We start from the raw sequence: 25,252 nt of genomic DNA, 5'->3' as shown, positions 1-25,252 counted from the left end.
GTAGTGCGTTCGGGGCAGGTACGTTCCACCCGCAAGGGGTCGTTTTGTTTTGAATCTCGCTGTTCGTACCGCAAGACCATTCCGTACAGTGTTCGCTATGTTGTGACGTCATACCGTGACGCATGCCGAGCTGGGATCGGAACCGGACGGCCTGCGTTATAAAGAGACCGAACACCGCCAGTTCGGTTCACAGTCCGTTAGTAACCGTTCGCTTGGCTGGCGTGTGTCGCACGTGCTTGCATTTCCTTCTCTCGTTGAGTGTGTGTGTGTGTGGTCGGTGCCGGTTGTTGAGTCGCGTGTATTTCCGAGACTCCTAAGCTCAGAGGACGAGGTGATCCTCTCGGTTCCCAGCAGGACACGATTTCGGTAGTGTGATAGCGCGTTGTTTGGCATTCTTCAGGATTTCCATAACGACACCAACCATACAAGTGAGTGATCGACCTGGCCACCATCTACCCGTGGGCAAATACTTCGATAAGTCAGCTTCCTGGAGGGAACGATCGATCAGGAATTTCTCATTCCTTTCACTATCGCTCAGCTCGGTAGGGCAGATAACCCTACCGGTTACCGTGTCGGTTAGATAGGATGGAGTGAACTTTATCGTGCCGGAATGTATCACCGTTACCGAGCCTGGTTCCGATAGGGCGATGTGTCATCTGTTGGCCCTTGCATCCTTTGCAGACTGATTTGCACGTTCAAACTTGCACGCCGACCGAACCAGCTGTTCGGAGCTCGGGCCAAGTGCAACTGCAACTAGCCGGATGTGCATCGCATCACACTCGTTTGGGGGTGGATTTTAAAATAGATGGATGGAAGACTAAATTTATCAACCATCGATCCTCGGGCGATCCTCACCGACAGCAGCTTCACTGTCTCTGCCAGTGGTTGATGACATCGTCAGCTTGGGCGGCGATACGGATTAAGCCAAACGAAAAGATGCGATTTATAACGTGCACTTAGGGTTGTGGCACTTTAGCATATGATCAACTATTCGGCATGCGTACGTATGGAAGTCTCCTGCAATAGGTGCATTAAATCTAAGCTGAAGTGTACTGACCTTTTTTTTCCTAGCGTCACTAACATCAACGACCCTAATATTGCATGCAGGTGCAGGTAGGATCCTGGAGCATACATTATTTCCCTCACATTGACAGCATAAATTAGATCTGTTGACATGCATTTATTGTCGTCCCCTCGTGTGCCATCTCTTCGTTAACTTTTTGCCCGTTTAATGTTTTATTTATCAAGCAGATTCGTTGGGTCTCTCCGGTTGATTGGAGCACCCATTTTGACCGAGCAAATGGGACACTTTCTGCATAATAGCCTCACCGGGGGCACTTATCCAATTGATGTCGGTTTAGAGCGTGTCCACTTTTTAAAAACGAAAGCGAATTCACGCGAATATTCCCCCACCCATTCGCGCCGGTGGAGGCGCGTGGTACTTCATCCTATTCGGGAGTTGACGTGGGGTTAGCTTATTTATGCTGCCGTTGGCTTACCAGTGGATTGCGGTGCTTTATCACTTAAGCAAGCATTAAAGGGATAAGAACCGACATTGTTGGTTGTCGAACACAAATTACTAACAGCGAGAATTAGGGCTAGGGAAGCAGGCGTTCCAAGAAGCATATCGTCATCTAAATAAGCGTATGCGATGTTAAACCGATACGGGATACTCAATTAACATTATGGGCACCGATGTGTACGCAGGAAGTACGCTTTTGCGCGAACTTGACCGTCATTGTCAGCAAAGGTCAGGTTCACGAGTACGAACGCGTGTGCTCGCAAATGGGCGCAAAAATGAGCTCAATTTTCGAACAGCCGCACCTCCACAGGCAAGCGAGATGTGTATAGATAAATGCGCTTCCCTTTTCCAGCCTTCCACCACACGAATCTCCCACACGTGAGTGACGGACAAATGTGCAGTCCATGCACATAGCGATCGCAAGTGCATCGTGCTATCTAACTGCATGTTGCAGTCGAGATCGCCGACCGGTACGGAGAGGCCCTGTCGAGGCCACCCGGACATCACAGCTGTGACGGGTGACTAGGTTAATTTTCTTACCACCACCCCTAGCTCGGTGCATCGTTTGATGGATTGCCATGCCACACGGAGGCCTACATGCATCGTGGGGACGATGGCTTTTTTTTTGTTTTCAAACCGCCCCATACCGTTGAAGGCGTCAGCCTTTCCAGTACAAAATGGTAGGCTTCCCGAGAGCCGGTTCGCCTATGTGTATAATTGGTTCGATCGGGCACGAAGGCATGGCCGGAGACGGTGGTGGAGATGAAGATGTTTAGAATAAATTATCGTCTCATGGCGACGCAATAAATCGCACGCTGCATTTCCGCCGCGCTACGGACGACAGTGGGTGTGGGAAGCTAAAAACAAAAGCATACCACGCGGAAGGGGAGAGAAAAACACCCCCTTGTGGCTATACTTTGTTCGTCTGAGGGTTTTCGGAGAAATGTGTGCAAATTTATGACACTCTTTCTCGTAATGAACGTGTAGAAAACATACTTTACACGGATTAGCATTGCATAAACACGTAGTTCGTTGCAAAAGTGTAGTGTGTAATTAAGGAAATGGCACGATAATGGGGCACCTTATTGAATCGTTGTTAGGACATGCGTGACAAAATGCTCCTGGCCATTTTGTTGGGTGTCTCCAAGAGATCTGCTACTCCTAAAATACTACGCAGTAATCTGTCCCCGTGCGAAACCGACAAAGGCTACTACGATGCCTAAGCGGCCTAATCATCCTAATCGAATCAGCCACGTCTGGTGGCGCCGTAGAAAAGGGGCAGAGGCTGGTTTCTAATTTAAGCCGCGCCTCCCAACCACACACACACGCACACCGGAGTCCGTTTCGGAAAGGCTCAAGGCTGTCCGGAACCGTCGAGTGCTCGAACCGGACCACGGATTGCAATCGCTCCAGCAGGTGAACATGACCGGCCTAATGGATTCGTTGCCGCTTCGCGTCCACCAATTAGCGTGTATTGGCCTCATGGCTGGGTGGGTTTTTGCCAGTATCCTGGATGGGTGACGGACTTTTGACACCTACACGACGAACACCCGGTGGCCGATAAAAGATGGAGCACTGCAGGTCTGGCCCGTCAGTCACGGCGTGGTAGTTGGAGCTTTTGGAATAGATAACAGAAGTTCTGAAGGGATCCGTTTTCGAGGGGTTTAAAGTCCGTTTAAAGCGACAGATCAAATCAAATCGTGCCAAAATGGTCGGGTAAGTTACGAGGGTAGAAACACTACGGGAGGTTCCTTGTCCGTAGAGTATCGGCGCTAAAAATAGCCAACCAAGAACGCTACCAGAGTAGGGTGTGGGTACTGTAACGCGATAATGAACTCTCGTATAAAGAAACAACCCCTCTGGGTCACGTTGGAGGGTTTGGTTTGCTCAGTGGAAATTCCACCTTGCACATCATGGACACCGGTACATAACCTCGTTCTTGTCTCGTACGCTTTGTCTCATCAATTCCACGCAGAATGTCGCGAACACTGGAGCTGTCGCCGAACGCGCACATCAACAAGACGCTGCTCGACAAGTACATGTCCTTGCCGATGCCGGATGGTAAGATTCAGGCGACGTACATCTGGATTGACGGAACCGGTGAGAACGTCCGCTGCAAGGATCGCACGCTGGACTTCATCCCGCAGTCTCCAAGCGGTAAGTGTGTGTGTGTTTGTGCCCTTGAAAGGCAGGTGTTGCTGTTCCCCATTTCCGTGGGTTAATAAACTCGTTGATTTCCACTTTCTACTGATCACAGAGCTACCGATCTGGAACTACGACGGCAGCTCGACCTACCAGGCGGAAGGTTCCAACTCGGACGTCTACCTGCATCCGGTCGCGATCTATCGTGATCCGTTCCGACGCGGAAATAACATCCTGGTGCTGTGCGAAACGTACCGCTACGACGGCACGCCAACCGAGTCGAACAAGCGCAAGACGTGCCTAGAGGTGTGCCAGCGAACGGCCGATGAGCAGCCATGGTTTGGCATTGAGCAGGAGTACACGCTGTTGGACGTGGACGGACATCCGCTTGGTTGGCCCAAGAATGGTTTCCCGGGACCGCAAGGACCGTACTATTGCGGAGTTGGCGCAGATAAGGTGTACGCGCGTGATATCGTCGATGCGCATTACCGGGCGTGTCTGTACGCTGGTGTGAAGATTTGTGGCACCAACGCCGAGGTTATGCCGGCTCAGTGGGAGTACCAGGTTGGTCCTTGCGAGGGCATCTCGATTGGGGATGACCTGTGGATGTCGCGGTTCCTGTTGCACCGTGTGGCCGAAGAGTTCGGGGTAAGTCACGTGTCAGTTGTTGTGCTTCGTAAAGGTGGTCCTAATGATATCTTCCTTTGCGATAGATTGTGGCCACACTCGACCCGAAACCGATGCAGGGCGACTGGAATGGAGCTGGCGCGCACACCAACGTGTCCACGAAGACGATGCGTGAACCTGGTGGCCTTGCCGACATCGAGAAGGCGATCGGGAAGCTGTCGAAGCACCATGAACGGCACATCCGCGCGTACGATCCGCATGGTGGAAAGGACAACGAGCGTCGGTTGACGGGCAAGCACGAGACCAGCTCGATTCACGATTTTAACGCGGGTAAGCCAGGGTTTCCGGGCTCTGTTCAACGTCCTAGAATCCATCACTTCACGCCAGATGTACATCATGAGGTGCCCTTCTTTTCGCAGGTGTTGCCAACCGAGGCTGCTCGATTCGTATTCCGCGCGGCGTGTCCGATCAAGGTTTCGGCTACTTCGAGGATCGTCGCCCCAGCTCCAACTGTGACCCGTACAGTGTTTCCGAGGCGATCCTGCGCACGATCTGCCTGGACGAGTAGGCACATCAAAGGGCCAACCAAGCGAACGTGACGCTGACGGACATTCCAAGGAGTTGAAGGGTTGATTTTTCCACTCGAGTTACAAACGAAATTCGCACCAGAGCAGGAGTAGGGCCGGAGGCCCGTGGAAGGATCCGTGGATGTTTTATGTTGTCCTGTGTTTTGTTTGTTTATGTTTAGTATAGTAACTATAGTATTCGCGCGAGTGCTGTCGTACAGCCGCCTTTCTTTGAATATGTTTTAATCTTACCTCAAGCAAGCTGAACGCGCACCGTCGAAAGATCTGATAGGAGACGAAAGAAGCTTTTGTTTGTAACGAAATGTTTGAATAAAAACCAATCGAAAATGTAATGCGTTCATCTAACTTGAGTGTGCATCCCGAGCATGAGCAATTAACGAATCCGAACCCCCTCGATTACTCATTGGCCTTCATCAACCCTCGTAGTGGTGGGGTATCCACCGGATGGCTGTCGGAGTTGACTATAGTTAAGCAGATCCACTACAAACCACTCGTCTTGTTTACCCGTTAATTACTCTATTGCCGGCGCGAAACAACGTATTTATCCGCACTATCTTTAGTGCAGGTTGGTGCAATTATACGGCTCCTCATGCATTCGCTGCTGCGTATCGTGGGAAGAGAGCAGCACGCGGTATAAATAACCGGCATGACGTGTAGAATAAGCAGCCACCGTGTCGTACCTGGTACGAATGATGCCTGAACTTGAACTTGGCGGTACGAGAAGCTAGAAGAAGGTTTTATTGTCATGCAACACGTTGCACTCCGTAAGCATGGTGCGTTTTTGTTGTGCGAACGCAATAATTTATGTTCCAGATGACGTTTGGCGCTCGTTGCTAGCATGCGTACGATGCGTTTTGTTCGTCGTGCATGCAGAATGATAACACGTTTTGTAAACGAAGTTATGAAATGAAATCGTAAAAAGGCGCTCAATATTTCTCATGGCAGTTATTGGGGTATCTAATAATTGTGCGTTACCATTTTTAAGTTGTTTGATACCGTTTTGACTTGGACATCCAAACAGTAACGAATTTAACGTTATCGGTAAGAATTTGGGATCTTTATGAATGCATTTCAGCAGAAAAATAAGAAAATCCAATTTAATGGGCCTGTAGAGCGTTTGTATCTTTCTTTCGTCAATTTATGTTATCACAAGAAATCAATAAAGAACTTTTTTTTGTTAGTTTCGTAGTGTTTTAATTTACCAACAACATTAGCAACATTGATCGTTACAGATTAAATCTCTCGTTTAAATGTCAAAAATCAAACACGATTATAGGCACTTTAGGCACCGGTTAGGGTAAAAAGACGTATATAAATACAATTAGTTATAATCTGCAAGTAAAAGAAATTAAACGTTACTGCCTTTGCTGGCGCTGGCTAGTCGTGTTTTAACTATTTTGGCATAATAAACACTTACATGTTAATACTCTATGTAAGTTTACTTCACATACAACAGAAGGCACATTGGTTAGCTGTCTAATGGAGGCTGCACCTCGACCAGTTTCGGTAATGCAGTGCTCAGGGATTATTTCTATACTTTGTGAAGAGAGTGTATAGTACTCTGAGGGTGGACTTTAGATCCATGTTTACGATGTCCTCGGGACGAGCTTTAGGTCTCAATCCTTGATCCATCATCAACTCGAAAGCAAACGCCACGTTGTGCGTCATTTGATCCGCATCCTTTGGCGTCAGGTGGAAATCGTGCAGCGGGACAAAGAATCCTCCTAGCAGACCCATCAGCAGGCACAAGAATACACCGTCTTTGAAGTCCGTGTTCAAATCGGCCGCTTCAAAGTTCAATTTGTTCAAATGTTTGTTTACGAACGAAATCAGCGATCGCTGCACCACCTTTAGCTTATCCGGGGCGTGATCGAACAGAGTATCAAATGCATCCGGTTCGCAGCGCATGCCGACATCATCGTAAGACTGAGTAATTTGCTCCTGAAAGCGCTGGCTGGTAAGTTTTCCGTTGAGCTTCTGTACCATCACCACAGTAACGAAGACGTTGTCGGGAAGGCGAATTGGAGCACGATAGTGGCGCACCAGCGCTACCAGCAAATGCAAAATAGAAACTATGTTTTTTGTATGTATGCTCTCCACTGTCCATTTTGGTGTATTGTGATGATAACCAAGTGTCTGTAAGATGAGCCGTTAAATATAAATATCTATTGAGTAATTCTGCTCGAAAATGGTGATGTTACTGTGCTGGGCTTACATGATTGACTGCGTTCAACACCACAGACAGTTTTTGACGCTGGCCCTCGGCAGACTGCGTCACTTCGGGCACGTTTAGTTTGTTATTCGATAGTTTCTCCCAAAGCTTTTGAAGCACTTGTCCGTCGTACAAATCCTCTTCAATGTTGGTAACGATGATCCGTTCCTCAACCAGCTCGTCGTTGATCCAATCGATGAGAACCTGCAGCAGCTCTTTTACTTTGGGATTTTGCAACGATGCTGGTTGAATTATTGAGCGAGACTCGTTGTCCTCCAAGTTGTAGTCCTCCGGAGGTATGATAGGTGCATTTGGGCTACCGGGGGAGTCGATGGCAAACTTGCCCTCTTCTTGAATTTCTTGCACTATAGTAGAAAAAATAAAAAAGCACAACAGATGTTTTGTTTACCCTTTTTCATAACAGAAGGCCGAGAGTTGTTTACGTCATTGATTGTTTGGGCGTAGATGATCGACCCACACATGCACTAGCAAGCGGATATTCTTTCAGCAACTGCGGATGCTATTTTGAATCTTTACATTAAAGTACAACATAGCATCTAAAAATGTTTCAATTTGCGATTATAATACGAGAAAATACACAACTGAAGTGAAAATATCACTGTTGCTAAACGGGAATAGCTTCCATAAAAGGAAATATGTACCGTGCATTGACTCATGTACCATGGACGAACGTAGTACAGCAGAGTAATATTTACTTACCTTCCTTGATGCGCTTCTTCCTTCCAAGCGTTCCGATCTTATCCCAAATACTTTCTTCTTTGTCTGATCTCCCGGAAGTGGGAGTCCTTGGTGATTTTGGACGAGTTAAAGTAGACATTTCAAGGGAAATTTAGTTGCCTTCTTCAATGTTTTCACGAAATGTATGTGACGAGCTTAGTTTATCAATTTGACACTTTATGTTTGACAAATGAGCCGTGCTTCGTTGCTTTGAAATATTTCACGCGTAAAAATAATCATATTTAATGTATTTTGTTTATACATTGACATAATATTGATTTATGTTCTACTCTCTGCGTCTCTTTACTTGTATATCATATTACCAAAATGTTTGGTTCGCATTTACAATAATCATTAAAAGACTAAATTAATACGAAGTTTCTGAAGGGAGGTTGTTTCGACAACTGAACAAAACAATCAGTAATGCAGCAATCTGTCAAAGATTTGTCATCAGTTACATTCAACTAGTGCAAGTTATTGTGCTTGAATTTGTGTTAATTTTATCACTTTTTTGACTTATTTTCTATGAAAAAAGTGATTGTAAAGCTTCGAATGCACTGAGGCACCAACTTCAACGGTTAGTCCACCTGGAGAGAATATCTGCAATAACACGTTGCCCTGAAAAGCGTTGGATCGGTGATCCGCGCCGAATGACGTGGAGGAAACAACACGGCCCAGCAGAATAGCGCTTTTCCTAACAATTGCAGTGATAATTTGATTTGAGTGTCCATCCAAGAACGTCATCAAAATGTTCGAAATAACAGATACTCAAAGTAAGACTATATCGAATAAATTGTATCCCTGGATGCTGTAGTTTTTACGCTATATGATTATACCCTTTTTTAGAAATCGGAGTCGGGTTGGCTGGGTTTGGAATAGCATTTTTGTTTCTGGGGATGCTTTTACTGTTCGACAAAGGACTGCTAGCTATAGGAAATGTGAGTATCGAATGCTGGCCATTCAAATTATCTTGCACATTACTTTAAAACGAGTCCCTTAATTCTTTCCCTAGATTTTGTTCGTGTGCGGGTTAGCCTGTGTGATAGGATTGGAGCGAACGTTTCGCTTTTTCTTCCAAAAACATAAAGTTAAAGCTTCTATCTCGTTCTTCGGAGGCATTCTTATCGTGTTGTTCGGTTATCCGCTGATCGGCATGCTCATTGAGATGTACGGATTCATACTGCTGTTCAGTGGATTCTTCCCTGTTGCCATTAATTTCTTGCGGCGTGTTCCGGTACTAGGGAACATTCTCAACATGCCGGGCATCAGTAGAACAGTTGACTGGCTTGCTGGAGAATCAGATAGAACAACGGTATGATAGAATTAAGTACATATTCCGTGTGATCAGTGATCATCGGCTTCCTGGTGAAAGTGTTTAATTCCTACAAGCTGTGCGGTCTACTCAACGGTAGTGAATTGAAATGCGAACCAGTACGCAAGGCAAATACCTTATCATTGATTACAGTATTTGTGCTCATTTAGTTAAGTTTGTACGTATTAGGGACAGTTCTCGTTTAGTTAGGTTCATTTTTAATTAGATACTTGGCCAATTTTCACCAAAAAATGAAATAAAACAACAATGTTGAATAAAGCCCTTGCGGCTGTTACTGTAGACAATGATTTTTGAAATCTACATCTTTCCTGCTTTCATTGATTTGACACTACCATTTTCATTTCGGTTCCATAGTATCAACGTTGTAAGAATTGAATAAAGCTGCTTCGGAGGAGGTAGGAAGAGGTCGATGCTATAAGGCATATAGTTGTACAGTCAATTTTCTCTGCAATATGTACATAGAGCAATAAATTTTGTACCAGTATCATGTTTGTTGAAAATACTCGTTCACTGGCTTGAGCAGTAACTACTATCGGAACAAAAACAATCGCGAATATGTTGAAAATATGTTTAGCCAGTTGTGTACTTTCAGGAAGGACCACACAGTATTTCATTCAATATTGAAACTAAGTTCAACTTCTGCTATAAAATACTAAGTTAGCGAACGCAAAGCGGTGTGCTGAAAGATGTGCAATAAAAGTGATAACATTTCTTTCCAGGGAAACGCTTTCACCGACTGAGAAATGACGTACACTAACTGCCCACTGGAACTAATGAACAGAAACCATGAAATGCATGTCCGTGTAACGGTCTTTTTAACGAACTGATCGCTCTTGTAATAAACGATTGCTTCTGCCATAAATACTTCAGCATTCCTCTGACCGCATGTCATTTAAAAAAGTCGTCGTCTCGTCCAATTCAGGTCATTTTATGATGTGTTTTTTGATTTATTTTCTTTGTCAATACTTTACTTCCTGCGCAGTTGCGCACGCGTACGCTCCAAACGTCTGTCACTTTAACTTCTAATGTTGAGTTTATCAAACTCATCCTATCTACATGCTGGTGATCACGAAAAAAGCATCATGATCGTGATTGGTACTCGTGGGTCAACGAAGGATGAGATGGTGTTTGAATGCGTGTGCCGTCTGCACGGAAACTGCGTTCTGTTCGTGTACTGTCTTTCGTCGACCGTCATGTATACGAATGACACGTGGTTCCGATGCAGCCCAACAGCGCACAACATCTGGTGCGGTGATCCGCGGTTCGTTGCGAACGCAATTAAATACATTAACATACGGTCGCCATGGCACTAGGGCCCGATAAAACACTTTACTTGTCGGTTGGTGGGAAGATACTTGATCGACTCCAGCGTTCATCGAGCATCGTTACAAAAAATAAATCATGGTTCGGACACCGAATTCCGAGTCGTTCTGTAGGCGGAATCCGGAGTAGGACGCTCCACGGTGCAGAGTGCGGGTGCTTGGAAAGTATGGTAGGAATGACACTAGGATTGGAAAGGCTTGGAAAGGAAGGGGAAGGTTTGGACCAAGGGAGGAATGCAGGTGGGCCGGGTTTGGGGATAGTTGGAAGATGTTGGAGAGGAAGGTAAGGAATTACAGGAGCTTCTTGATTTCATCGTACAACACCAGCACGAATGCACCACCAGTACCGCGCAGCACGTTCGAGAAGGCACCCTTGAAGAAGGCCCCGGAGCCCTCCTGCTTGGCAATGGTCGCCCAGCAATGCAGCGTGCTCTTGTAGACGATCTCGGACTTGGCACGGCCGGACTGCATCATCATGCGACGACGGACGGTATCGAAGGGATAGGACACGATACCGGCGACGGTGGTCACCACCTGAGCGATGGCCCAGCTGATGTAGAATGGCGTGGTCTTGGGGTTCGGCAGCATACCGCGAGCGGTATCGTAAAAGCCGAAGTAGGCAGCACGGTAGATAATGATACCTGTGGAAAGGACGCGCAATCCGGGGACGGCAGCAAAACAACATATTCGAATTAGTCGCTAGCGATCGTAAGCTGGCAGATCGAGACGAGAGGACTCACCCTGGACGGATACACCGAAACCTCGGTACAGGCCGGTCAAACCGTCAGTCTTGAAGATCTTCGAGAGACAATCGCCCAGACCCTTGAACTCGCGCGCTTCCGAGCCCTTGCCGACATCAGCGGCCAAGCTGCAGTGATATGATGGCCACGCATGCAAGAAAACGAAAAAGCAACGAAAGGTAGTGCATTAGGGAGCAGTTCGCAAACCTGGCGTTGATCGACAGGTTCAATCCCTACCGGGTACGGGCGAAGTCGAGCGGGTAGACGAAGCACAGCGAGGTGGCACCGGCCATACCGCCGGAGGCCAGGTTACCGACGAAGTAGCGCATGAATTGGGTGTTCTTGTCCACACCGCCGAGGAACACCTGCTTGTACTTGTCCTTGAAGGCGAAGTTGAGCGCCTGCGTCGGGAAGTAACGGATCACGTTGGCCAGATTACCGCGCCAGAAGGCGGAGAAACCCTGCTCGCGCGGGATACGCACGAAACAATCGACCATGCCCTTGTAACGGTCGGCTTCAGCGATCTGCTTCGAGATGTGCTGAACCTGTAGCAGCAGCTTGACGCGCTCAATTGGGGCGACGGCCGTTTTGGAGATTGCGGCCGAGATGCCACCGGCGGCAAAATCCTTAAGGAAGGCAACTGGATCCGAAAGTCCTGGCATTGTTGGTGTTGGCTGTGAACGAAGAAAAGCGTTTTCTTTTTTACTTCATTACACCTAGCCCCTGCTGAGTAGTGTCGGTGATTGTGGGTGATTTTTTCTCTCTAATCAATCTGATAGCAAACTTGTTTGCCGCTGCTGAACACGGTTCTTCCTATTTATCTACTCGGATAATATTTGCGATAATTGACAGTGGTCTAGCCCGCATGCGTCAGTCGATGGAAATAAAACGGAAATGAGGCACTGCAGCTCTCACTCCGTTTGTCAAGATGCGATATCGTGTATCAACATCGCTTATATCAAGAACATCGAAGATTTCAGCGTGGAAGCACTTGACAGTAAAAAGTATATCGCATGCCTGCACGTGAAGATGGCTCTGTTGAATCAAATCATCTCATTCTGAGGATCGCTAGCAGCATAATCGATCGTCACCGCTGTTGCATCACAAGTTGCATATGCAACCGACGGATCGATCGCGGCATGCATTACCTATTCGCTTCTGCTTGTATTCGAGCGGTTGTTCTATTTCCATCGATACACGATTAGATGGCGTTTGCCAATGTTGGCGGCGCTGTCTGTGGCTAGAGAGGGTTAACACACAATAAAAATAAAGCTGCTTGTTGAAACCCCTCGTTGTAAGGATTAAGGCAATCGATTGCCCTTGTGGTTATTTCAACCATCTGATGGGACCATTATGCAACACGTCGTTGGGTGACCACGAAAATTCTTATCGCTGATGCTCTTATGAATCCTGGTATGGCTATCTAATACCTGCTTTTATATCGATACCACTAGCAGGATGAGGCACTATTTCCACAAACTTGATAAGAAAATGCGACGCTGCTGGGCGAATTATGTAACCGCGGATATAGCGTTCCCTAGCTTGATCATGCAACACTGCGCATAACGCGTTGGGGATGAGTTTTCTACACTTGTCAATGCTGTGCGTGTCCTTCGCGATGTTTTTCTGTGCGGATATACGTACTTGAGTAACGAAGAACAGAGGAATCGAATATCCCCTACGACTTTCGGTAGGCTGCTGCTACTGACGGCACGAGATCGCGACTTTGCAGGATGGGATCCTTACTAAGAGATCGCAGGACAGAGAGTGACGCCCTGGGTTCAATTTATCAAGCTCTTACACGCAGCTCCCGCTGCAACCATACCAAATCCGAACCGCCCTTGATCGGAAACGTGACACTCACGGTGCTGGTGCGCAGAATCGCTCGCAAATTCACGAACTGCAGCCGAATGCACCGATCCGGCGCCGTCCCTATGCACGCGCAACCGTGATCATATGATCGTGCCCTCCGGTTGGAAGGATGGTTTGGCCATTTTGGCGACCTTCCGCTCGATTCCCACACCCCCGTCATCGGTTGGTGTGTTTCTTTGTTTGTTTTGGCAGCGTTTTTTGGAAGTGTAATGTGCAGGAAAAAAAGCCCTTTGGTACTATATGCATCTAGCAAGATGGTGCGTAATCGTTGTTCATTTGAGTCGCTTTTCCGAAGGGTAGGACTTGGGGGGGTAGTCACAACTGCTACTATGGGTGGAACGTGTAAATAGCACCACCTGCCCTTGATCTACAACGGATATACAGGCCACGGTGGTGGTTCGCAATGTCGTTGGCTGTAGTTCAGAGCGTGACCACGAACCGAACATGCCAGGGTGGGGCAAGCGGTGTTCTAAATTTGAATCCTGCTGCTTCACTCTATTGGCGATTGGTGAAGACAACAAGGCGAGGTATCGTCGAAGCATTAACTTCCTTTCCTGTCGTGGGGTACGGGTGAGCGTGACGATTTAAAGGAAGAAGAAGTTTTGGGCTATTTATGGGAATCGTTTGTTGCTGCTCACTATTGCCGAGAGTGCAAGTGCTGTCTGTGGGTGAGAAATGTCCCTAATCGTGTCTCTAGGTCAATGATTTCTTCCGTTCGGCGAGGCGAACCGCAACGGCGATCGAGCACGATCGTATATAAAGAACTTCGCTTATGCGGTCAAGCATGGCAGAAATCGAATTGCTGAGTAAAGAATCATATATGATCAAGGGTAGTCGTGCTAAGATCACAATAATTTATGCATATTTAAACAACCCAACGGATCATGCATATGGTCAACATATGCTACTAACTATTGTGCTAAAAGACCTTTTTAGTTTGAGCTGCAATGAAAGGAACCAAACGGCCACAAAATAGAAATTTTGCGATAGAAGTAAATTAATGTCAGGAGTTGCAAAGATCGAAGAGCTGAAATACAGGGATAGTTAGAATGCAATATTTTAATTGATCATTTATAAAATAATATTATATAAGGAACATCACAACCTGCTTTTATAGAGACAGGTTACTTATAATATTTAGAACAACTGCCTTTTGTAATTCTTGGTTATTTAATAACTGTGTTGGTTTATTCGCTTATAAGAATAAAATAACTTACGCCTTTCTTCTTCAAATATTTAAAGCTGTGTTAAAACAAATAATAATGCTTTGATATAATACTTATTCTTAATTCAAAAAGCTTCGCTTTGTGACAACACTTTTCAAGGCAATTGGATCAAACACATGAAAGCAATTAATCATTAAGTTAGCGTTATGTGATAGGCGTTACTTGCACTTCCGGTAGTGACTGTGATTATACCACAGGCTAATCTCATGCTCAAACGTATTACGCACGTTTAGCAGCTTTGTCTCCCACTTCGGTTACGGATTAGTATCGGATCTAATGCGAGAATGTACTTACGCTTTCGCCCTATCACCAGCGCCAATATCCATGATCCATTCTAGAGCAGGAATGCAACAGAAGCTGAAAAGTGAAATCTTTCTGCCCCCTCCCAGATATAAGATACGCTACACCATTCAAACGCGCAAATCAGGTCTGGTTTGGAGGATGATGTAGGTGTAAGCAGGAGAGAAACGTGTCTGAAAATATAATAAAACCGGCACATACATGCAGTATCAAACGTCTGCCAAACAGGTCCCCGATCGCGCTCTTGATCTGTCGACATCGATAAGATTGATTACATCTAGTTTACTGAATGCATGAAATGGGAAGTAGAACCGCTTTTTTTATCTCCACCAAAACATAGCGGTGCATGTACGATCGGAAGATTTTCGTGTCCCTCGAAAAGCGTTATTTCATGTGGCGCCATCTGTCGGTCACAATCTTTGCTTGCGAATCCGAATGACTGACTGGCACAAGACTGATTCATGTTGCCACCGTTTAATATTTATAATGTTAGGCAGCGAAACTTTCCAGGGGGATTTCTGCCATCCACCACCCACGGGAGAATGTGTGATGCACTGATATTTCATCAAAGACGCTTTCAATCCATCAGTGAGGACAATTAATCCCTTCGTTACTGCTGCTTGTTGAGTCATGGTTTCTCTCGTATAGCCTACGACAATCTCGGTGGTTTATTTTACATTTCATGATCCAAACCGACCCTTTACTCCTGGAAATTCTAAACAATTAGTAAACGTGTTGAAAAAAAAACCCTTACCATCCCCTTTTCCTGTAAGGTGACTCACAGTTGCCAATCGAAGAGAATTCGAATCGAAGGTGTGCCCAAATCTGGTGCCGCTAAGGATCTGCTAGCAAGAATGCCTGTTCACGAAATGCAACTGCATAGGTGCACCTACCCTAACAACAAGCACATGCACCATTTAGTGTTATTTGAAACGTTTTTCGCCGATAGGCGTACGTGGGACATCATAAATTACAACTTGGCAATAAGCGTATGCACCTCCGGTGAGCTGATACAGCGACGGGGGTTTACTCGAAGGCATGTGCGACTGGAAAGCATCGATTGGTCGCCCAAGTGCAGCCAATCATACACATAGCGACTCATTTACATTGTCGGGTGGTGAAGTTACGCATTCTTGTCGCGATAAGCGCGAAGTGAAAAGACTAATGTTAATTTAATTACCCGTTTTTACACTGCGGCTACGGCTGCGTGATCGGTCTGGTGGTGCCATTCAAGAATGCCAGCGTGCCTCGCGTGGTTCCTTATCGGTTCCCTCCGGAAGAGTGCTAATGGCTCGCTAATTCTGCATCCTGTTGACACCGGCGCAAGCAAGAGCCTGTTTCTTTTCAAATCGTCGCCCGCAATTAACCATTATTGTCACCTGAACCCGAACCACGCTCGGTACTCGCGAAAAGAGGAATCAAAGGATTTGTCGATATCTTCCGTTACCATCAGGAACGTTCGTTCAATTGCATCATCGAGACGAACGGTGTCGCTATCAACTTTTCAAGCACTGATGGTCTATCAACCAGCCTTACGGGCCTCCCGTTCGGGAAGCCTGCATAGAGTGGAGAACCCAGCCCACGACACTACCGGCTCACTATTTAAGTACAGACCGTGCACTGGAAGTGTAGTTCAATCGTGTGCCAACCTCCGGCAGGTTCACTTGTCATCCGCAACCGTCAACGAGCCCCGTCTAGCAAAACCCAAACAAAACAAACCGCTCCACGACCGGAACACTATCAACAACACACAACGACCGGTCGAGCGGCGTCAAGCACCGGTGGACAGGTTTACAAACATCGAGCTTTACGGTACCGAGACAAGAAGGTACCACTCGTCCACGTCTCGAGGTGGGAGGATTCGTTTCGAGCATACACACACTCGCGTGTGCACCGTTTAGTGACGCGTTATCAGTGAATTTCCCGCGCGGTTCTGGAGGAGCGTCTGCGCAAACGTCACAACAAATCGGGTAAGTAAGCAATCTAGAAATTCCCACCCGTTTTAGTAAACACCGGTTTGTCACAGGCGTGCGCGCGCGCTCGCCACGCTTGCTTGTCGACAGTTTATAAACCCGCGTGCTACTCCACCGTTCGCGCGTGTTTCATGAATGAAAACCGGTTAAGTTCCAGCGGCACTCGCCGGTGGGTGCCGCTGTAAGCAAAAAAGTGAACGCTTCGCCGCACGCTGCATCGGGATCGATAGCCGCACGCGTTAGGGCGCGTTTTTCGGCCTAAGGCCGGATGATGGATCCAAGCCGATCGTAATGTTGCAGCGAAAGTTTGACCGCATGCTGGTGCCATTGCGCAATTGCGCTTTTTGGGCGCACTGAGGTACAAGATCCCCAAAACACTCGCTCGTACCGAGCGGTGGTGCCGCTTGATGAACCTGCCAGCCATTGTGTGCTGAAGTCGGTCAGTTCGAATTATGACGATGCTGATGGATGGTGATGGACCCAACGGCCAACATCGATTGGTCTCACGCGGCCACGTGCCTTCAGTGACCTCTTTAGCTCGCGTGAGCCCGTCCGTTTGCGCTGGGAACGATCACGTTGGGCTCTCGCCATGCGCCACAGCTCCTGCACAAACAGCACAATTGGGCTCTGGAGAGGCGTTTGTGCGCGAAAAAATCCGCGGTTTCGGAATGCCCCTTTGGAGGTTGCGTGTGAAGTGCTCTTAGCAGAGGGGAGATCGAGGTGTAATTTAATTGAACGATCAACTAAGCTTCGTCCAGCGAACCTCGCGCCGTTGACGGCATTTGAGTGCGTGCGTTACTCGTGTACTCCCGTTCTATTGCTGCTGCTGCTGTTGCTGCTGCTGCTGCTGTTACTGCTGTACCAAGCAGGGTGCAAAATTTCGTCTCGGTTCCGCAGAGCATAAAGCAGTCATTTACGATTCGTTCGGCACTCGGTTGGTGGTTTTGCGCGAAAGGACTCGTTACCTAACCGGCAGAGGTTCTACTCGAACGCGCGGTATAAAAGGTGAACTATTTTTTTGCTAGCTCAGCAGATCATAATCGAAAGTTACGGGCAGTCGCTGGGTTACGGGTGTGCAATTTTCAATTTGGTTTGTTGACTCCCGGATTAGCGGTGGTGATACTAACGTAAATAAAGTGCAAATAGAATGGAATGCCGCAGCGCTGGAGTGGAGTTTGATGAAACAAAGACGAATCAAATTTATTAGTTGAGCCGTGACGAGGGCTCAGAATGTGTGGGCCAGAAAACTATTTCTTCATGTTCCATCCTTCTTGGTCACAAGTGCCATTTGAAACCAAATTATCATTTTAATGTTTTTGGTGTACGGTTTGTGATTTTTCCGGTGGGCTATTGGTCTTTGGGTATGCGAGAAAAGATAGTTCGCATGAAGTTAACCTCACCGTTTAGCTGCGAGATTGGCATAAAAGAACATGCTTGAGGGAAAAAAAATCGAGTTAGAACACCATTCCATGCACGATGAAGCGTATCTCCTGCGAAACATGCTTCTTTCGCTTACAGAACGTGTACCTGCGTTAAAATGCCAGCCACCGCAAGCTTACCATGGCCACAAAACGGCACGGTGATGTTTCGGGGCAGTCCAAAGATAAACCAGCTCCACGACGGCCACCGTGTCCTTGAACTTGATCGTGTACCGATTAGATCGGCCAGTTGATCCGTTCCCGCCACCGATAGGCCGTGAGTCTTTCAACGAGTACGGTTCCAGTAGAACGTGACCTCCGTCGAGAGCAGCGTTAGAATCGCCGGTAAAGCAAACAAACGGCCACCGCGAACCATTGTACCATGAAAAACAGGCCATTGGCGCGGTCCAGTTCGCACGAGCTCACTCGCGCCGTGTGTACATATGGTGTTTGACGTGCGCAGAGTTGGGATTTGGCTACGTGATCTTAGTGGTCTCGAGCGATGGTCTGTGAACACGCGGCCAGTATCCACAGTACCGGGCGACGGCAAGCACGCGATTGGGTTGGATTCGGCGCGAAATAGAATTACCGGCGACGAGGTTACCGACTGCCTAATTGATCTCATTTCATTTGTTACCCATGTTTGATCTCACAGAAATGCTGCTGTTAAAATGGCACGGGCAGTTGGTGCTGCTCAACTTCCTAATGTTCATGTCGTGGCGGCCATGTCGGGGTAAGTCGTGAAATCTGCGTGATTCAACGAAAGCATATGTCTCAATGGTTGTAAATGATCTTCCACAGGACTGCACGTTCCCAGCTACGGAGCGAACTTTCGCACCAGTCCTACGAGGCGATCGTCAGAAGGTTTCTCCGGAGGTGTATCAGCGTTCGACGATGATTATGAACTGCCACCGGCTAGGGCTCTCGCGCAGGATCAACGTCGTGCGAAGCTGACGACCATCTCGAATCCAGATTTTTACTTCCCACCAGATCCGGAGGCTGACCTAGCTGATGACGAAGTTCCGACGTCGGTCCTGGAGCGTCAAAAGCCTCGCCCGTCTGCGGCTGGAGCTGCCTTCTCCTATAACGAAAAGGACAAAAATGGACCCTCACACTGGTCGCGAGTGGATTTACGTTGCGGAGGACGTTATCAGAGCCCTATTCTGCTCAACACCTCCAGCGCTCGATTGGTTAGCCGTAAAAGGCCACTCCGACTGGATGGTCAAACCAACCTGCCACAATCGATCCTCCTGCAGAACGATGGTCACTCGGCGAAGTTCACATATAACTGGCGCAATGGAGATCGGCCCGTACTGCGAGGTGGTCCGCTCAAGACGAAGTACCTGTTCGAGCAGTTCCACTTCCATTGGGGTGCGAACAGCACGACTGGTTCAGAACACGTGTACGATTACCAGCGCTATCCAATGGAGGTCCATCTGGTGTTCTACAACGGGCTGTATCAGTCGTTCCAGGAGGCTCGCGAGCAGGTCGACGGCATCGCCGTCGTGGGGCTGTTCTACGAAATCTACCAGCACACAGTCGATGAGCGGCTCAACACGTGGACACGCTTCCTGCGCCACGTGATCACACCGAATAGCGAGTACACGATCCCACTGATCGACACCTTCCCACTATACGGACTAATCGGGGACGTCGAATGGCCGTACTTCTCGTACGAGGGTAGCCTTACAACGCCACCATGTCTCGAGACGGTCACCTGGATCGTGGCCACTAAACCACTGCTGGTGACGGAACGCGAGATGCAGCAGTTCCGTCAGTTACGCTCACCGACCGGGCGAATGGTGAACAACTATCGGCCAGTGCAGAAGCTCAACAACCGTCGTGTGTTCCTGTACTGAGACGACCGGTATCGGACTCACGGACGTATCCGGCGCGCAAGCACGCGCTCGGAACAAAGGAACTGACTAGCTCATCTTCATCATTCCGCAGCGAAAACCAAAGGAACGCCAATCTTAGTGTTAAGCCCGCCCAGTGGCACCTTATCGTTACCACCTCTACGCCTCAGCGCGTGTTCAACGAACAAAGTATTATAATTTTTAGAATAAATCATACCAGTTTACCAGTGCAAATTGACGGAGAGAAATTCGTGCTTCTTGGCGTTTCAAATGGCCAGTCCATCATCGGATCAACCTACGGAACCTTCTTAGTGAGCTCTTAGAATGGTCCGTTCCTGTCGACGACTGTTCTGCGGATGTTCCATTGGAAACTTCTATCAAGAAGGCACGGGAAACCTTGGCAGGAACAGGTTGACGAACGGCCTTACTGGCAACGGTTATCGAACGGGTAACCGTGCGGAATCCGCGGATATTAATTCGCGCAACGTGTGCAAATATTTGTCCGATACTCGACCGTGCGTACAGAACGAATTCAGTGCAGTGACTTGTCACTACCCAAAACGTGCGGTCCAACCACCTGACAAGTGTTTTGTGGTTGTATTTTTGTTCTCGCTAACTGAAGCCAACATTGGGCTTCGCACCGCAGAGCAGATGTCCGTATTAATGATTCCGCGTGGTCTCGTGAATGACAAACATGGACCAACACGAATTCGGGCATTCAAGGACATGAAGGATGCGTGAGGCAGTTGTTTTTCACCAAGCGGCATGCAAATTACACACAACCACCATTTGAACTGAACATTCCCGAAGCAGAAGTCTGTTTTCGCCAATCCAGAACGTTCGGTGTAACATTGTGTAATATAGTTCCCGAGAAAACCCGCTCGGTTGGCGTCTTGTGGAACGATCTACTCGCCCGTTCTGCAAACAGTGACCGAAAGAGCTACGACGTGAAGAAGCACAGGGTTTGTTTTTGGGGGATTTTTGTGCCACACACGCACGCCAGGTCGCAGGTTCGCAGCATGCTGCGTTGCACGTGGCAATGGCTTATCTCGTAATTGTTGTTACAAAACGGTTCCGGTCAGGCTGTGCAGGCTGCAAGTGGTGTAGCAACTGGCCGCTAGTGGAGTATCGCGAATCACAGATGCGAGCAGATGATAGCAAGGGCTTCCTCTACCGTCGATTGACCCCCTGCAGATGGACGCAGGTTTTGCAGCTGCGGTGCCGTTTTAGTGCTTCCCAGGTAGAAATGCATTTAAATGTGGCATTCTTGCTCACTTCATTTTTCTCGTGTTCTCGCGAAGAGCAGCTAACAAAGCTTAACACACGCTAGCAACTTTTGTTTGCCATGTGGCATTTACCGTCAGCCGCGATTAAGCACGAAATGTGGCCCTGGAAAATGTGCGTTTGTGATGAACGGAAAAAAAATCACACGCACAAGGTCTAAGCCACGCACGAGATAATTTGTGTGTTGGGATTTTTTCGCTTCGCGGTATGCCTAGCCATTTGCATGCTTCGCGGCAGCCTAGCCACCGCCGGTAAATTTGTAATAAATCAAAGGTGGAGCAAAAAATTCCTCTACTTGCAATGTCTGGCCGAGCGCGGAGTGCGAAGGCATTCGCCCACACTGTGCGCTATGGTAAAGATCACGCGATTTTTCATCGGCCAATTTTCACCGACCGGAAAGATCGAGCAATTTGCGTATCGCACTCTAACACCTCTAGAACGATGGGCAGGGCGTGTTTAAGGGGAAAAAAGGCAACCAGCGAGAAAATGAACACCAATTTTGGGGTACATAAAATGCGCCCGGTCGCACCCGATCGCCATTATTGGTTCGGGACAAAAAGCCGGCAAATAGCGCGCTACAATTCGATTATCCCGCTCTGTGGGTCAGTTCCGTGGACAGCAAAAACTCGCTCCATCTATCACAATGGGTCAGCAATGGTGGCGGATCGGCGCGTTGCTTTTTATCACGGCGTACGTCATCGACGGTTCGCAAGGTGAGTAGATCGTGCGCCTTTAGAACCTGGCACACGAACAAACGCGACGGAAGCAGTACAAAAGCTACCCTCCAAAATGCAATCCTTTGTCCGTGTTTGCTTAGCCGACTTCTCGTACGAGGACCCGGACCACTGGGCGGACACAGATCCGGATTGTGGTGGATCGCGCCAAAGCCCAATCGACATCGTGCGGGCCGATGCGACGCCTCCATCGCTTGAACATGCTGTACCATTGCTGCTAGATGGCGGCTCCCGTAAGCCGGTCTCGATAAGCGTGACCAACAACGGCCACACGGCGCAGTACACGTTCGTCTGGAGCAAGGACAGCGAGCGGCCAACCCTTGCCGGTGGTCCACTGCCGCTCGGGGAACCCTACGTGCTCGAACAGCTGCACTTCCACTGGGGTGCCGATAATGGGCGCGGATCAGAGCACACGTTCGATGGCCAGGCGCACTCGCTTGAGGCGCATTTCGTGTTCTTCAAGCACGCGTACGGTTCCTTCGAGCGAGCACTCGCCCACCCGGACGGGTTGACCGTGCTTGGAGCCGTGTACGATGCTCAGAGCGAAAAGGTTCAACCTGGTGCAAAGTGGGCCCGGCCACTGCCCAAGATCCGCCCAGCTGGGACAACGATCACGCTCGAGGGTCGCGAAGTATTCGCTCTCGATTCGGTGGCCGGTGGCGATTGGAGTCGGTATTTCTCGTACCCAGGCAGTTTGACAACGCCACCGTGCTCGGAGAGTGTCATCTGGATCGTGCGGGATGGCACATTCCCAGTCGCGCAGAAGGACTTAGAAGAGCTGCGCAATCTGCTCGAATCGAGCGGTCAACCGTTGGTTGACAACTTCCGCCCGGTGCAACCACTAAATGGGCGCACCGTTGAGCATTACGGGCTTTAGAGGGTTCTGCGTTTCCGTGAACTCCTTTTGCCAACGCCCGGACCCCGACGATGGAGTGCATTTTTATGGACATTCCAGAGTGCACGCTGGTGGAACGAGTGAAAGAACCGGCGTTCGTGTGCTGGGGGTGGTACTAAAGCAACAGCGGCGGCAGCAGCAGCAGCTAGCGGTTAAGGAGTCAAACTGGTTATGCTCCCGCCCCGGAACCATAACCTCCATAGCGGGCGGGCGTTAGGCTTAGGGCTTTCGTTTCACGGTCAACCTATTAATCAACGCTTTTCGGACACACCGTGGGTGCGCGGATCAAGGCGTGGCCGGGTGGAGTATAACATTTCTATCCCCGCACCAGGACGTCGAGGAGTTTTGTATCGCCACCGGGTTTTTGCTAGCACCAAATATACATATATGCACACCTTAAGCAGAAAACACACACAGCGTGGTTTCATTTCGAGCAGTAAGCTGGGAAAATCCTTGCGTCTCTCGCGAAGTAAAAGCTTGACCTTGCGCCAGATCCGGAACCGCGTGTAACGCAAGCGCGCGCGCAACGGTGGCCTCCACGTGGGGGCTCCTTTTTTTGTCCCATGTCAGCGCTCTTTCTCTCTCTCGTTTTCTCTCTTCTGTGCTTTCGCCACAGACCTACTACTAGAACGAAGTGCACCGATCAGCCGATCGTAGTTTTGACACACGCAAACACAAAAGCCGCCAGCACCACAAATCTGCTGCGCAAACTTGCGCCGCGTGTCCAAAATAGCGAGTAGAAAAAATATACAGAACAAAAAAAAATACAACAACACCACAGCACCCACGGGATGGGGGGTCGGCGGTGACGGGAGTGGTGGGAAAATAGGCTATCTCCAGCCGACGTTGTGGTGGAACGCGGCAGTTGGGAACGCGCTTTAAAAACAGGCTCCCACAAGACGGTGGCGTTCAGAATTAGCTCGGCGCTCCTGTCTAGTGGACGTTGACAGCGCAATCGAGTAGGCTTCGGCGTGTGGAAAACCCGGATCTTGAAATAGGACACCGAGGCGTGGTCGAGATCAATAGACCGTTCTAAGTGTGTAGGTCGAGCAAAGTGTAGGTGTTCTGCAGAAGGTGTCACCGCGAAGAACGAGAAATAGTCACAATGAGTGCTCTGTGCTTGTCACTGCTACTTGCCTGTCAACCCGTGGTGTTTGGGCGAGGTTAGTTCGCTGTGTAGTGCTTGATGGAATTCGTGTTTAACGCCACGAGGTTCTTCTCCGTGTTGCAGGCTACCCACAGGAAGAGGACCACTTTTGGGGCCAGAAGTCATCTCATCCGAACGATGTTAACTTCGATGTGGCTGTCGCACATGGCGATCGATCGGTGGCGGCTTCGTGGAGTCACTTGCTCAGTGATGCGTTAGGACCTCCAAATTGGCCGATCGTTGAACCAGCCTGTGGTGGTCGCTTCCAGAGCCCGATCAACATCGTAACGGAGGATACATTGGTGGTGAAGCGTAAGATTCCGCTTGAGATCGTGGGGCTCAACAATCTGCCCGCCAAGACGACGGTTGAGAACGAGGGTCACTCGGTGAAGTTCACGCCTCAGTGGAGTGGACGAACGCGACCGATGATGCGTGGTGGACCGCTCAGGACGACATACTTCTTCGAACAGCTGCACTTCCACTGGGGTCCGAATGCAACCGAAGGATCGGAACACATGATCAACGGTCGACAGTTCCCGCTTGAGGTACATCTGGTGTTCTACAACGGGCTGTACGGCTCGTTTGATGCTGCCAAAACCGAGGTAGATGGGCTAGCTGTGGTTGGGTTCTTGTATGAAGTTGTCTCGAATTCGGCCAGCTTCACGCTCAACTACTGGGCGCACTTCCTGCCGCAGGTTCGCCAACCAAATGCTGAAGTCGTGCTGTCGTTTGCGCGATCGTTCACACTGCAGAACGTGGTCGGTCCGATGGGGTGGTCGTTCTTCTCGTACGAGGGTAGTTTGACGACACCACCCTGCCTGGAGACGGTCACCTGGATCGTGTCAGCCAAGCGACTTGCTGTGACGGAACAGGAGTTGCAGTTGTTGCGATCGTTGATCGGTTCGAACCGGAATCCGATGCGGTTAAACTATCGACCGGTGCAACCGTTGTACTCGCGGCGTGTTTTCCAATACTAGTGGGTGGTGGGTAGTGGGAGCTGGCCTTAATCGTCAGCTGTTTGGTGCTTTACAATGTAAAGTTGGGTGACGGTAGAGCGAGGTGGCGTGTGCTCACTGCCACGTGTATTGCATACTTTTAGGCGTAATTCTAGGTTAAAGCGTTTTCAGCGATTGCCATGGGCTTTCAGGATGCCTTATTTTGGATGGCATACGGTGCCCGCCAAAGGATTAACAGGCTTGAAGTTGAGTTTAACCAAAAACTTGTTCCTTGATGTAGTGAAATAAAACATAAAATCCACATAAAACAAGCACATTTAAACCAGCCGCTACGATCGGCAGCTACGATCATATTACAGCTCATTTGA

The 25,252-nt window shown here is 48.7% G+C and overlaps 7 protein-coding genes across 8 annotated transcripts; 5 read left to right on the top strand and 2 right to left on the bottom strand.

Annotated features, from left to right (window-relative positions):
• Nucleotides 1-205: 205 nt before the first annotated feature.
• LOC128720469 (glutamine synthetase 2 cytoplasmic) lies at nt 206-5,210 on the top strand. Of its 2 annotated transcripts, none has more exons than XM_053814138.1 (5): nt 206-428; nt 3,498-3,679; nt 3,780-4,312; nt 4,378-4,621; nt 4,711-5,210. In XM_053814138.1, the coding sequence occupies exons 2-5, from the start codon at nt 3,499-3,501 to the stop codon at nt 4,857-4,859; spliced, it is 1,107 nt and encodes a 368-aa protein (XP_053670113.1). In that variant the 5' UTR covers nt 206-428; nt 3,498; the 3' UTR covers nt 4,860-5,210. The 2 variants fall into 2 exon arrangements, with proteins under 2 accessions (XP_053670113.1, XP_053670112.1); XM_053814137.1 differs by lacking the exon at nt 206-428 and adding an exon at nt 3,045-3,238.
• Nucleotides 5,211-6,065: 855 nt separating this feature from the next.
• On the bottom strand, nt 6,066-7,936 carry LOC128731812 (beta-parvin). Its single transcript, XM_053824953.1, has 3 exons — nt 7,811-7,936; nt 7,094-7,455; nt 6,066-7,014 (listed from the first exon to the last, which is right to left on the bottom strand). The coding sequence occupies exons 1-3, from the start codon at nt 7,926-7,928 to the stop codon at nt 6,397-6,399; spliced, it is 1,098 nt and encodes a 365-aa protein (XP_053680928.1). The 5' UTR covers nt 7,929-7,936; the 3' UTR covers nt 6,066-6,396.
• Nucleotides 7,937-8,512: 576 nt separating this feature from the next.
• On the top strand, nt 8,513-9,388 carry LOC128731689 (vesicle transport protein GOT1B). The gene is made up of 3 exons (XM_053824821.1): nt 8,513-8,601; nt 8,675-8,766; nt 8,841-9,388. The coding sequence occupies exons 1-3, from the start codon at nt 8,577-8,579 to the stop codon at nt 9,144-9,146; spliced, it is 423 nt and encodes a 140-aa protein (XP_053680796.1). The 5' UTR covers nt 8,513-8,576; the 3' UTR covers nt 9,147-9,388.
• A 676-nt stretch (nt 9,389-10,064) lies between these two features.
• Nucleotides 10,065-12,981, bottom strand: LOC128731688 (ADP,ATP carrier protein 2). Its single transcript, XM_053824819.1, has 4 exons — nt 12,868-12,981; nt 11,461-11,897; nt 11,224-11,351; nt 10,065-11,124 (listed from the first exon to the last, which is right to left on the bottom strand). Exons 2-4 carry the CDS (start codon nt 11,883-11,885, stop codon nt 10,775-10,777), a joined length of 903 nt encoding a protein of 300 aa, XP_053680794.1. The 5' UTR covers nt 11,886-11,897; nt 12,868-12,981; the 3' UTR covers nt 10,065-10,774.
• A 5,688-nt stretch (nt 12,982-18,669) lies between these two features.
• On the top strand, nt 18,670-20,051 carry LOC128732187 (carbonic anhydrase 13-like). The gene is made up of 2 exons (XM_053825357.1): nt 18,670-18,745; nt 18,814-20,051. Exons 1-2 carry the CDS (start codon nt 18,670-18,672, stop codon nt 19,869-19,871), a joined length of 1,134 nt encoding a protein of 377 aa, XP_053681332.1. The 3' UTR covers nt 19,872-20,051.
• Nucleotides 20,052-21,795: 1,744 nt separating this feature from the next.
• LOC128720694 (carbonic anhydrase-like) lies at nt 21,796-22,763 on the top strand. Its single transcript, XM_053814389.1, has 2 exons — nt 21,796-21,865; nt 21,970-22,763. Exons 1-2 carry the CDS (start codon nt 21,796-21,798, stop codon nt 22,761-22,763), a joined length of 864 nt encoding a protein of 287 aa, XP_053670364.1.
• Nucleotides 22,764-22,813: 50 nt separating this feature from the next.
• On the top strand, nt 22,814-24,905 carry LOC128720686 (carbonic anhydrase 7-like). The gene is made up of 3 exons (XM_053814376.1): nt 22,814-22,893; nt 23,856-23,944; nt 24,013-24,905. Exons 1-3 carry the CDS (start codon nt 22,814-22,816, stop codon nt 24,903-24,905), a joined length of 1,062 nt encoding a protein of 353 aa, XP_053670351.1.
• Nucleotides 24,906-25,252: the final 347 nt, after the last annotated feature.

The sequence above is a fragment of the Anopheles nili genome, chromosome 2 (genome assembly GCF_943737925.1).
Source record: "Anopheles nili chromosome 2, idAnoNiliSN_F5_01, whole genome shotgun sequence".
NCBI lineage: Eukaryota > Metazoa > Arthropoda > Insecta > Diptera > Culicidae > Anopheles > Anopheles nili.
Note: the sequence above shows the minus strand (reverse complement) of the source record. Positions and strands in the feature narration are given on the sequence as shown.

Bases quoted from the DNA above. Each gene is read 5' to 3' on its own strand.
- LOC128731689 (XM_053824821.1), top strand. From the start codon at position 8,577: ATGTTCGAAATAACAGATACTCAAA. The intron at 8,602-8,674 runs GTAAGACTATAT...ACCCTTTTTTAG, and splicing joins CGAAATAACAGATACTCAAA to AAATCGGAGTCGGGTTGGCT. The intron at 8,767-8,840 runs GTGAGTATCGAA...TTCTTTCCCTAG, and splicing joins GACTGCTAGCTATAGGAAAT to ATTTTGTTCGTGTGCGGGTT.
- LOC128720694 (XM_053814389.1), top strand. From the start codon at position 21,796: ATGGGTCAGCAATGGTGGCGGATCGGCGCGTTGCTTTTTATCACGGCG. The intron at 21,866-21,969 runs GTGAGTAGATCG...GTGTTTGCTTAG, and splicing joins CGTCATCGACGGTTCGCAAG to CCGACTTCTCGTACGAGGAC.
- LOC128720469 (XM_053814137.1), top strand. The intron at 4,313-4,377 runs GTAAGTCACGTG...CCTTTGCGATAG, and splicing joins GTGTGGCCGAAGAGTTCGGG to ATTGTGGCCACACTCGACCC. The intron at 4,622-4,710 runs GTAAGCCAGGGT...TTCTTTTCGCAG, and splicing joins GATTCACGATTTTAACGCGG to GTGTTGCCAACCGAGGCTGC.
- LOC128731688 (XM_053824819.1), bottom strand. From the start codon at position 11,885: ATGCCAGGACTTTCGGATCCAGTTGCCTTCCTTAAGGATTTTGCCGCC. The intron at 11,352-11,460 runs GTAGGGATTGAA...ATATCACTGCAG, and splicing joins CTCGACTTCGCCCGTACCCG to CTTGGCCGCTGATGTCGGCA. The intron at 11,125-11,223 runs GTGAGTCCTCTC...TCCTTTCCACAG, and splicing joins TTTCGGTGTATCCGTCCAGG to GTATCATTATCTACCGTGCT.
- LOC128720686 (XM_053814376.1), top strand. From the start codon at position 22,814: ATGGAGTGCATTTTTATGGACATTCCAGAGTGCACGCTGGTGGAACGA. The intron at 22,894-23,855 runs GTACTAAAGCAA...GTTCTGCAGAAG, and splicing joins GCGTTCGTGTGCTGGGGGTG to GTGTCACCGCGAAGAACGAG. The intron at 23,945-24,012 runs GTTAGTTCGCTG...TCCGTGTTGCAG, and splicing joins ACCCGTGGTGTTTGGGCGAG to GCTACCCACAGGAAGAGGAC.
- LOC128732187 (XM_053825357.1), top strand. From the start codon at position 18,670: ATGCTGCTGTTAAAATGGCACGGGCAGTTGGTGCTGCTCAACTTCCTA. The intron at 18,746-18,813 runs GTAAGTCGTGAA...GATCTTCCACAG, and splicing joins GTCGTGGCGGCCATGTCGGG to GACTGCACGTTCCCAGCTAC.
- LOC128731812 (XM_053824953.1), bottom strand. From the start codon at position 7,928: ATGTCTACTTTAACTCGTCCAAAATCACCAAGGACTCCCACTTCCGGG. The intron at 7,456-7,810 runs GTAAGTAAATAT...TTTCTACTATAG, and splicing joins GAAGAAGCGCATCAAGGAAG to TGCAAGAAATTCAAGAAGAG. The intron at 7,015-7,093 runs GTAAGCCCAGCA...CTCATCTTACAG, and splicing joins TGTTGAACGCAGTCAATCAT to ACACTTGGTTATCATCACAA.